General features: G+C 37.2%; 2 protein-coding genes across 2 annotated transcripts in view; both read left to right on the top strand.

Moving 5' to 3' along the window:
- Window positions 1-8,776, top strand: part of LOC137983141 (general transcription factor IIF subunit 2-like) — an 8,796-nt gene extending 20 nt beyond the window's left edge. Inside the window, exons 1-9 of the mRNA XM_068830321.1 lie at window positions 1-159; window positions 324-400; window positions 1,194-1,212; window positions 1,571-1,757; window positions 3,924-3,959; window positions 4,882-4,966; window positions 5,326-5,419; window positions 7,488-7,631; window positions 7,723-8,776. The exon at window positions 1-159 is cut by the window's left edge and continues 20 nt beyond it. Coding sequence (XP_068686422.1) covers window positions 106-159; window positions 324-400; window positions 1,194-1,212; window positions 1,571-1,757; window positions 3,924-3,959; window positions 4,882-4,966; window positions 5,326-5,419; window positions 7,488-7,631; window positions 7,723-7,857 — 831 coding nt within the window. The 5' untranslated portion in view covers window positions 1-105 and the 3' untranslated portion in view covers window positions 7,858-8,776. The remainder of the gene's footprint in view (window positions 160-323; window positions 401-1,193; window positions 1,213-1,570; window positions 1,758-3,923; window positions 3,960-4,881; window positions 4,967-5,325; window positions 5,420-7,487; window positions 7,632-7,722) is intronic.
- A 517-nt stretch (window positions 8,777-9,293) lies between these two features.
- Window positions 9,294-10,049, top strand: LOC137983143 (profilin-2-like). The gene is made up of 2 exons (XM_068830322.1): window positions 9,294-9,542; window positions 9,646-10,049. Exons 1-2 carry the CDS (start codon window positions 9,432-9,434, stop codon window positions 9,916-9,918), a joined length of 384 nt encoding a protein of 127 aa, XP_068686423.1. The 5' UTR covers window positions 9,294-9,431; the 3' UTR covers window positions 9,919-10,049.
- Window positions 10,050-11,823: the final 1,774 nt, after the last annotated feature.

Raw genomic sequence — 11,823 nt, 5'->3', positions numbered from 1 at the left:
GAATTACTTCCCGGATTAATGAACAGTCAACTAACCCCAACTATTAACGAAACCTCTAATCTTACCTCAAGAATTTCTGAAGGCATTCGAGAAACGTTTTCATAAATGGGATCTGAGGTGGACTGTTCAGGAGTATCGAGAGCGGTTTGGCTAGTGAAGGTATTTTATTCATATTTTAGAGGCGACATGAAACACTCAAAAGTAATATCTCTTTACCGGAAGCTGCATGCAGTTGATCAGTCATGGAATTCAAAGTTGATGTAGTTTCCTACTTAGATCTTAACTTGTTTTTTTCTTTAAATTTGATTCTTCCCTGCCTTAAGGTTCCTAAATATCTATCCAACATTTGGATGACAAATACTGATCCCACTGGTATCGTAGGATCACTTCAAATAACCAAGTGAGTGTTGAATTGACAACCGTGATTCTCATTCAGCGCTCTTTTGCTGCCCATTACAATCCATAAAAGGTATTCAGTGTTTTCACTCACGTGATCAGTAACCATGTTTTTCAACCAAAACAAAAGTAAAGGTTTTCTCTCGGTACTCCGGTTTACCCTCTCCTCAAAAACCAACATTTGACGTGATTTGCTTTCTGACATTGTTAATTTCAGTTTACAGTGTCCCCAATTAGTGCTCCAGCGCTATAGCGACTAGACACCTAAATAAATTTCCTTTTTCCTTTATAATAATAGAACACAATGGTCCTGGAGGATTAGTTGGGGACTCCAACATGGCCTTCGTTCCTTTTGTTTAGGGGCATCAACATGGCCGCTGTGACGTCACATGAAAACATATGACGTCATGGTGGCTATGTTGGATGGCAAGAACAATAACCTGTTTCTCCAGCGGGAACTAAACTTTATTATTTTGCAAAGTAAAAGTAAAGTAAAGTGACCAGTAACCATGTTTTTTCACTGAAACAAAAAATACCCTTAAATAAAAAATTGACAGAAGGTGGCCATGTTGGTGTCCCTAAACAAATGAACGGCAGCCATGTTGGTGTCCCTTAAACTTGTGGTAGTTAGATCATGAAGCTAAGCTAAACAGACAATCACTCCCTGTACACATGCACAGCTAGAACTTAACACCATCAAAATTAATGGTTGATGATGATAATAATAATAATAATAATAATAATAATAATTTGTTAATTAAAGTAAACTGAGAGAGATTTCTCTTTATTTTTCACAGCAACCCTCAAAGAAATGAGGTCAGTCTTAATTTCTTATTTTCTGTATGACTTTGCAGGAAAATGACTATAGATATGAATGATATAAGGATTTCTGTCTTTGGGTGGCACATGCCACCATATTTGACAAAATTCTCACCAATGGTCAAATCTTCTCAACCAAAGAATGCTATTAAACATTATTGCTTTACTGCTACTGCAACTGCTAATTTGCTACTGCTACCTCTAAAACCTGTTCTACAGCTTTTACTATCACTGCCATTACAACGACGATGACCACTCACAGCTACATTGTACTACTACTGCTACTTCTACTACTCCTACTCACTTACTGTGTAATGAGATAATTCAATTCATAATTTGAGCTTGATTATTTCAGGTTATTTTTAACCTATCAGAGACTTTAGCAATGAAAGAAGATCAGGCACTTGCATGCCAGGAAGATAAAAGCAAAGATGACAAATCATTAGCTAACACCAAAGATGATGTTAAGGTTCCAAGGGAATACAAGATGGTTTTGTCAAAGGTAGAGCAGTCAATAGGAGTGTTTTCTCAGCACCCAGAAGGTACAGATGATAGGCCATTGTATGCATAGTGCATTAAATGTTCTACACTCCTTTTGCAATGGAATGGATTATGGAAAGAATGTAGGACAAGAGTTGTTTGTTGTTTTAGTAGCAAAACATTTGTGTAATAAGTTTTTTGGTCATAGTGGAGGGTGTTTTTGGTCAAAATTTTCCCTCTAGCTGACTGTTGGTAACTTGTCGACTAACCTGTTGGTAATGTGTTGGTAATCTGTCAGCCGACAGTTGCCCAACTGTTGGTCATAGAATGTATTGTGCAAAGGAAAGGTGTTCCCATTAAGTACAGTTTTTAGGTTCGTCAAAAATCATTTATGGTAGTTAGTCAACAGGAATAATAATGATTCATTATTTTGTATGATGATCGTGGTGGACAAGGTCGAAATTTTAAGAGAAATTCATAACACATTAGGATTCTAGACGTGATTGGTGACATTGAGTATCTTGATTTTCAGCCTTGATCCTTATTATCCTGTCCATTCTTCATACACCAAATTTGTTGAAATCCTTGATTCATAATTTAAAGAATAAAGTGCTCTTGCTGTTGCTGGAGAAAAAATATTTTTTTAAAAATGTGTATGTCAGTGGTAACAAAAAATTCCTTAAGGTTACTGCTAACCTTTTGGGGTGCCTTCCGGGAAATCTTTTGTAAGCGCGTTATTTTCGGTAAAACTCCAGCAAACTATATATCACTGAAAAGGTAATAAAATGAAGAATCCGAATATATGAACATTTTTGTTTATTATGACTTTCTTTGGCGTTCTCGAAGCTTCAAACTGAGAACCATACATGTTCACATAGCTGAATTTCCCGCCTTCGCATTATCACGCACAACCAAAGCTGTACTTTAATATCAATCAGCACTTTATAGGCTACCAAAGTGTGCCGGGCTTTTAGGATCGTCCGATTGGTTTCCGAGAAAATACACTTTGAAGTTGACCAATAGGAAATTTTCCGTTTCGCTACACACAGAGACATGTCAAAGTAAAAATATTTCGAATTTTTTAAAGGCTCAACCCACTTTCGTGCACCAACATCCGACAATCATTTGTCTCAAATTTCGTAAAAATCCAACAAATCTACATACAGTACCCTATAAATTCATTTGAAGAGGAGCTGTTCCTAGAAAAATTAACTTAGAGTTTTCGGGCAGAAAAGATTTTACATGTTTTCACTCCTTGTCAATGAGGTTGTGAATGTGGTCATGCCGATATGATGCCGCCGACCATTGAAAATCAAGGTAATAAGGCCCCCCAAAGAGGCATTCAGCGCTACATCATTAGTCATGGATTATTTATACCTGATTGCAGACTTAGCCCTTATGGCTAGCAGCAAGCTGAGTTTTCAATGGTATCTTTCTTTTTTTTAGACCCGGTCTTTTTCTTACTTTTTTACCTAGGGAGAACTTTCCATTTAGACTTCTCTACTCGTTTCATCCTAGTAAGGATGATATCGCCTCACATATTTCTTTAACACAACCGCATCGACTACATATAAATGGCAAACTCAACACACGATAAAGTGAAGATACCCAGATGTATTCCCGCATCAAACTGTATAGGTGTTAAGGAGTGTTGACATCTCAAAACACCTTGAGGGATTAACATTTTAGTCACGAAAAACACAAAAATTGCAATAACTCCGCAAGAATAAAACATTTCCAAATAATTTCTTTTTACAAGAACACAAAATATAGTGAGCTGTCTTATGGTAGCTTTTTAACATTTTCCAAAATTTGAGACCGAAAAGGTTAGCAATAACCTTAAACTGTTGTTATTATAGCAGTCCATCACCTTGTCTCCTTAGGAGACTTGAACTACCCACAATTTACAAGGATCCATGATGGCGTGCAAAATGAAGGAATTATCCCAACAACAACCTTTATTTGTTGTCAGACTAATAAAAAATATTAAATAAAATAATAAAAATAGTGAGTAGTGAGGAGATGTCACCAATCCAAAGGCTTGTACAAGTTGGTCCCTTCATGATATGGTTATTGATTCAAAGAAAGACTAGACGACTTCAACAAGTACAAAAAAGATAGTGTTTGGTGTATAGAAAGAAGGTTAATAGTATAGGGTTAGGCTAAAGTTGTACTTATAAAAGTATTAATATCTTGTGTTTTTGCTAAGAGAAAAAGTTTTTTTGCAGCTCCTCTGAATGGAGATGATGAAAAAGATTCAAAAAGTAAGTTGAAAATGTCAATCATTACATGATACCCCTGTTTTGGTGTTTGGATGCTGTTTTTTTTTCACAGCTTAACTTGAAATAAATTATTGATCAATGCAAAGGAAAGGAAAGGAAGGGAAAGGAACTTTATTTAAGTGTTTAGGTTTTTGAGGAGAGGAGAAAACCAGAGTACCCAGAGAAAAACCTCTCAGTGCAGAGTAAAGAACCAACAAACTCAACCCACCTATGACGCCGAATCTGGGAATCGAACCCGGGCCACATTGGTGGGAGGCGAGTGCTCTCACCACTGCGTCATCCCTGCACCCCAAATGCAAATGCAATAATTAAATGTAAATAGCAATTTATAGGCATTTTTGTAGCTAAAAAGTTCCTTGAAGTGCAGAATAGGAGGGGGGTCATCAGATGTGCAGTCACTGTGGTAATGTATTTTGTTAAGAGTGTGTAATTGAGACTGGCTCTGTCATCAAGTTCTTTCCTTTGTCAAGAAGCTATGTTTTGCACTTTTCTTTAAATTATAACCTGCATGGAAGTGTACAAATGGGTAGCAGTTTGTCACTGCTTAGACCAACCCTCGAATGGATTGGCATCACATACAGATGTGAATAACAATGTTGTCACTGAGCCTCTTCATGCAACCACTGAGTGCCAGCTACCCAGTAGCTGGGCCTCACCTTTCAGGATTGAAGGGGTCATTAATTTTCATCCAGACAAATCTGATGTAGTTTTATAAAAAATGAATTTTCTTTAAAAGTTAAAAACAGAAAAAGTGATGACACAGAAACGTCCATTTGTCCAGCTCTTTAAAAATTACATCCTGCAAGGATTGAGGTGTGATCACAGTGTTTTTTTTTTTTGTAGATTATGTGGTGCAAGTGCTATAATAGTAAATTGCTTGTCTTATTGATTGATCCTTTTGCAGCTCAACTTACCATTGAAGGAGTAGTTGTACAAAAGGCAGATTGCCGCCCTATCCAACCAAGTGCTGATTATTTGTTGTTGAAAAAGTAGGTTACAGAACACACCTTATTGTGGCTAATTGCAGATAATAATACAGATACCACACACCTTTTTATGACCTCTAATTTTATTGACCAGATCAGTATTGAACCATGGATCATAAGAAGACTGGGTCTTTTTGTGATCCAGGTTACTCTTTGTTTTTGCTGTTTATTTTTGTGTGTCCATTGTTTTCGGAAGCAATCACGAGAGCCATTGTAATGCAATGTAGCTACATCCTGACCCATGGGCCTCACTGATAATCATATTTCTTTACCCAAGGCTGTTGCAGCGAACAGTAGACTATGGTTAATTTTAAGTAAGTCAATAAAGTTAATTTTTTTTCTTTTCTTTGTCACAATTACAGGAAAAGAATTCTGAATGTTAGTAAATCAGGACGGCAGGCCAAACAAGTGGATCGTGTTGTTAAGTACAAGCCAGTGAGTGATCACAAAATGAATGTAAGTGTTTTTCACGATAACAGTATTCAAATTAATGATGAAACTATCTATGAAATGCATTATATTGAACAGCGGATGTAAAATCAAGTGAAGCTATGACCCTTGCAGTTACATGTAGCTTCACTTGATTTCATATCCACAGTTCAATATATGATTCCTTTCAAATATCATTTTGATCATTGGTTCATTAGTCACGGGAACATTAGAACCCCCAAATGACCAGCTCCCAATGTCAGTGGCTTCATAGCTCAGTTGGTTAGAGCATCACACCAGTATGGTGAGGCCACAGATTCAAACCCCATTGAAGTCCTGAATTTTTCAGGCTCTCTGCGCAGTTCCTAAAATTGCATTCATAACTGTAAGGGTCATAGTTTCACTTGAGTATTCAACTGGTACTATCAATGTCACCATCATCACTTAAAATTAATAACTTTGTTGTCGTTATTTTGATAATAATCCTTTGATTAGTTTCTAAACTGAATGTGTGTTAACTGCATCCCCCTGCATTTTTCAACATGCTTTTTGATCAGCATCTTTAGCCCATTAACTGACCCACTGATTGAGTGGGACCTAATAGATTCTACTCTGTCTAATGGCAAACAAATTTACTTGTCAATGGGAGTGGTCCAGGGTGCTTCAGGTGTCATTATCTTTTATTTCTCATTAACCACAGTATATTGTACTTTCTCTGATAATGGTTTAACCTGCTTCAGTTTGATTACTAAAGATGATGTCACAAATTGCATTACATTGCATTGCATTGCATAAATTCTTTCCAAACCAGAATTCAAAACAGCTTGTGACGTCATCTCAGGGATAGAGACATGCCCCTTATCAACCAGGCATTGGCCAAAATTTAATGACTGCCGATTTTGTCAACTTTGAGCAACTCATGTGGCTTTTTAAAGGGGAAATTGCAATCATGCAGTTAATAAAATACATGTTTGTGATGCTCAGACACTTTCAAGTGATGTTTAAAAAACGAGCAGCAGTGTTTTATCGGGGTTAAAAACACAAGGCATAGCCAAATGTGCTGCAAGTTTTTGGAATGGCTTAAAAAACATTCCACAAAAAGGGTGTCCCTCAGGAGTCTGAACAAAGAATGCTGTGTGAGAGAAAGTTCAGAGAATTGAAAACTGCGGATTAAATAAAAAGCCTTGTTGGAAAAATCCTTTCCAAAATCAACATGATATGTCACAGATTGGTCTTTTAATATTTTTGCACAGAGGCAAAATGCAAGGCTGAACAAACAAGCAGCTAACAAAGAAGCAGGGGTTGACATGGAACAGGACAAAATCTTTAATCTAGATAAGAACATTGTTAACATGACAGCAGAGTCGTTGAATTTTTTGGTTGACAAAATTTGTTGAAGAAGGTTGGAAGGAGGATGGATAAAAGTATCTGCCCAGAAATTTGTAACTGCTGAAATTAATTAATATTCATAAGTCATGTGCAGTGTCTTTATATCTGATAAAACACTGCATACTAATAATGAGTGTTTTATCAGCTGAGAAAATACCACATACTAATAAGGAGGAGGTTTATTGATATAAAGTCACTGCACATGGTGTATTATCGACCATTTGATAGGTCAATATACTTATTAATGCATTTTAAAAGACACTTTAATTAATCTTTTATCATAGGAATAATATTATTATTGCCACTGTTGTCATTATCTTTTCTTTATCATGGCAGTACTTAGGGCGCGTTCAATTGACCCTATTCCGGAATAAGAATACGTGGAGTGATGATTAAAATGATATGTTTGGCGCGTTTCAAAGCAGCAAAGATAATAAAAATATGTTTGCAATAGCATTTTAGCAGATATTTGACAATTTTAATGTGAAGCTCCGGAAAAATGAAGGATTTCTAACTTCCGGAATACGGTCAATCAAACGCACCCTTAGACTGGCCAACATTTTCATTTTCTTTGAATAACATATTAAATAACTGTTGTACCTTGCACCAGAAATGGAATCAATATTGGTGAATTTTGTGGCTCAATATTTTTATTCAATTGTTACATTTTTAGTGTAAGACACTTAAATCTCATTGTTGTTTACAGATCGAACATGAGAAGAAAAAGAAAGAGGAAGGAAAGAGAGCTCGTGAGGATGAGGATGTTGTGAAAGCTCTGCTTTTCAGTGCATTTGAAAGGCATCAGTACTACAGTTTGAAAGACCTTATTAGTATTACAAAACAACCAGTGGTGAGAATTGGCTATTGTTTCTGGAATTAGAAAGCATGTGTTTTTGCTTATGACATTCTCTTGTTTGCCGTGTGTTTTATTTATTTTTTAGATATATCTGAAAGCTATATTAAAGGAAATTGGACACTACAACACAAAGAACCCTCACAAGAATATGTGGGAACTAAAACCAGAGTACAGACATTACAGCAGTAAGAGTGGTGAAGGAGGAGAGACAGCAAGCTAACGAGTGATTGTTGCAAGACCAACTAGGATGAAAGGGAAAATTTCAGACTGGATACAAAAATGGAAGCCTTACGCTTAGCCACACTAACCTCGTTTTACTGCTAAAATTATTTTTAATTTTAAGCATACCGATAAGGCCACCATGTCTCGATTAACACATAGATATAGAACATTGGAACAATATTACTGTTGTGTAAAATTCCCCAGATGAGTTGAGAAGAAATGCGAGCAGGGATGGCTTCGTGGTTGTAGCACTTGCCTCGCTGTGAGAGGTTTTTTTCTCATTATGTGCTAATTAATTTCCCGGGGGGGGGGGGAGGGGTACTGCCATATATGGACTATATAGGTATGTGCCACTGGGAAGGGTATGGTTTTCAAGCAGTTTACTCTAGGATAGAGTATATAAATCATAGCCTTTCATAGCCTTTCGTTCTAGAAGAGGGTATCATTTTTCATGAAACTGACCAGTCGGTTGAAGATTTCAAGACTAAGGAAACCGGAAATTCCCACTCAAGAATATAAAAAAATCAAATCGGCAAAGTTTAAGTTTACGTAACTCAGCCTCACCAGTGTCAATAAATGGCTATCATGAAACACCTCTGGATATTATTAATTGTCAAGAATCGTAATTTAGACGGAAATCGGTGGGAGTTTACTCTAGTATAGAGTGGCAAAATTCAGCTGAACTAGCTGTGGTATAGGCTAAGGATTCCAGGGTCCCAGTGGAACATCCCCACCCAGAAATTCCTAAAGTGCCCCTCTTCCCCCCCCCCCCCCCGGGATTAATTCTTGCTGGTGACACATGGAAAGAATAGGATCCAAATGATTAGTTAAAGAATCTTCAGTAGACAAGCAATTTAGCTCAACCAAAGATCCATCTGCAACTAAAACAGCTTTTATTAATAAAGGTCAGAACTACAGCTCCATTTGGTTTGTCTCTGATGTACTTAAGCTTAACGATATGGTGGATAGGTAATTATGGTAATTGGCGCCTCCCATAGAGACCCTCATAGGCATGGTATTTGAAATACCCTTTACACTTGGATTGTCAAGGAAAAGTAACCTCCTAGGGTTGGTTCTTTGGGTAGCAAACGAGTAAGGAGACGTAAATGATATGCAAATTTTCACGTGGCCTAGAACCATCGTTGCTACAGCCTCGTTGCTAGACTCTTCCGGGGGTGCGTTTGATTGACCTTTTTCCGGAATAGGAATACATGGAATATAAGTTAGAAATCCTTCGTTTTTGCGAAGATTCACATTAAAATTGTCAAACACATGCTAAAATGCTATTTTAAACATATTTTTATTATCCTTGCGGCTTCGAAACGTGCCAAACATACTGTTTTAATCATCACTCCGCGTATTCTTATTCCGGAATCGAACGCGCCTCCAGTTGCATAACATGATTATGAGGCTAAATCTTAGACGTCATCAGCCATGTGACGTCAGCCTCATAGAGAGCACGCGTTGCCGCCTGCACTATCTGCTTTCTCTTTTGGTATCACCTGCAGAAAAATTAGAAGGAATTTAAGTCTTTGAAGTAAAATAAGAAAGCTATTATTTGCGTAACAGATTATGTCTTGGCAAACGTATGTGGATTCCAACCTAGTAGGTACAGGAAAAGTTCAGAAAGCAGCTATATTTGGCCTTGATGGTTCACAGTGGGCTACAAGTCCTGGTTTCACAGTAAGTGATATTTTCGAGTTTTCGTTGATTATCCGTCAATGAACGTCAGCGTTTTTATTTTTTAGCCAGGATTTGTCATGATGCAAACATAATTTTGTAATAGGTTGCTGGTGCAGAAGCTATGGATCTCATAAAGAGCTTAAAAGATGGAAGTGTTGCTGGCAAGACCATTGCAGGAGTCAAATACATGATGCTACGGAACGACACAGAGAAGAAAGCAGCGTACTTGAAATTGAAAGATAAAGGTGGTTTTTGCGCCATTCTGACAAACAAGGCCCTTATTTTGGGAGGTTACGAAGAAGGTGCTGGCGGAGCTGGAAATTGCAACCAAGTTGTTGAAACCCTAGCAGATTATCTTGTCGGGTCAGGATTTTAGTTCTACGTAACGTTTTCACATTTTAAAATGTAAAAAACTCGATTATCTTGTCCCTGGATAATATTTTAAATTTGGTGGAGTATACTATTTCCCCAAATGTTTTGGAAAACGTCTTTTGGTTTGTGACTTCCTTATCTAGTTACACTGGAAGTTTAACGGAGAAGTGATTGCATTTGTGAGATATTTTACTGTGAGGTCAGATGCTTTGTTTGAAAGGAATAAAAGCTTTAGAACTTTGTGATGTCCCTGGTCATAAATTTAGGTGAAGAAACTGCATACATTTCCTTACTGAAAGAAATGTGTACTAAAAACTTAGATTCCTTGTTATTTAGGTCACTCCTACCTTTGGTCAAGTGTGTATTTCAATGAATCTCTGTTCACATGAAAGGAGGAAGATTACTTGCGTGGAGGAGGAGGATATAAATTTCCCACTTAGTTCACTTGTTGAACTGGGGTTGTGGTTTATAAAATCAGTATTAACCCATCAACCCTAACCCTTCATTGACCCCTGAGAGTGACACTTACTCTGTCAAATGCCAGATGATTTTGCTCATCAATGGGTGGCGTCCTAGGCATGAAGTGTGAATGAATACCCAGCCACTGCAGTGGGTTGAGTAAAGGTCTAGGGTTTTCCTTTGTTGCGGATAGGCCAACATTTGGTGTCATGTAAACTAGATGGAAAATGTAAGGTACAAGGGAGACCCACATTCTAGGATGTTTCTCCTTTCATGTTAACCACCCAACTGTTGCAAAACTTCCCTCTTGTAGGCTTCCTCAATTAACCACAATTTGGTTTTAGGGTTAGGGTCCATTCCTTTCTTCTGCATTCCTAGAGCCAGTTGCTTGAAGCTTGGTTAGCGCTAGCCATTGGTTAAGAGGTATCAAAACCTCTAGGTTTCCATTATAATTTAATGCTGGTTAGCACTAACCTTGCTTCAAGCAACCCAGGCCTGGATGTTCATGTTGTAATTTTCAAGATCAATCAGCTAAAATTATTTTATTGACACCTTTTTTAAACTCAAACCAGTTTCAACAGTTGAAACTGTTTTTAAAAGGACTACATCAAACCGTTTCACATAACAGCAATGTCACAATACTATATGAAACTCCAATAACTAATATTATTTTAAAAAGTGCCTATGAAGTAAAACAATTAATACCTATCTGAAAGGGTTTTTGAAAAAGAATGCCCTTTTCAGTTTTGAAGTACCTTTTTACTTTTCAGAGATATTTGAATTTGTGTTGATGTTCTCTCTGAAAATGTAACAGCAATATTATTCAAACTTGGCATGAGTAATAACCCTTAAGAAAGGTGAAAGATGGTGCAGAGTATGACATAACCATTGACACTCTTTTGGCTCCAGTCCCTTTTGGTTGTGAATTCCTCAGAAATCAGGCAAGACAGACAGTCCTGCTCAAAACACACCTACAGCCTGTGTTGCCATAGATCTCCTAATCAACTTATTGACAGTGAGTGCTGTTTGGTTGAGACAAAAAAAAATGAGGGCATCTGTTTAGCACAAAAGTGATCTGGAAGCAAGCAGTTGCCATGGCAACTGCACAATTGCTGTCACTTTATGCATTGACTGATCAATCCTAAGTTTGAAGGGAACTGCTTTAATATTTGAGGATATTCCATATTTTGTGATTTGTTTTCCTCTGAAACCACTGATGATGTCATCAGTTTTTAAACAAAAATGCAACCCATTGACACCTCAAACACTCCAGGATGACCCCAGTTGAAGAGTAAAATTGTCTGGTGTTAGACAGAGTAATATCTATCACTCCTGGGGGTCAATTGGTTAAATTACCTCCAGAATGATAGGAGATATTTCAAAAATGAAAACTCCACTTTTTTTTCCTTCAAAAACTTTTATTTTTTATTTCATAGGCACTTTTAACCCT

The sequence above is a fragment of the Montipora foliosa genome, chromosome 13, assembly GCF_036669935.1.
Source record: "Montipora foliosa isolate CH-2021 chromosome 13, ASM3666993v2, whole genome shotgun sequence".
In the NCBI taxonomy this organism is placed as follows: domain Eukaryota; kingdom Metazoa; phylum Cnidaria; class Anthozoa; order Scleractinia; family Acroporidae; genus Montipora; species Montipora foliosa.
This window is presented reverse-complemented; position numbering and strand designations above follow the sequence as displayed.

What these genes read in the sequence shown, in the direction of transcription:
- LOC137983143 (XM_068830322.1), top strand. Translation starts at nt 9,432, where the DNA reads ATGTCTTGGCAAACGTATGTGGATTCCAACCTAGTAGGTACAGGAAAA. An exon ending in CTACAAGTCCTGGTTTCACA is followed by an intron (nt 9,543 to 9,645) that starts GTAAGTGATATT and finishes ATTTTGTAATAG; the next exon opens with GTTGCTGGTGCAGAAGCTAT.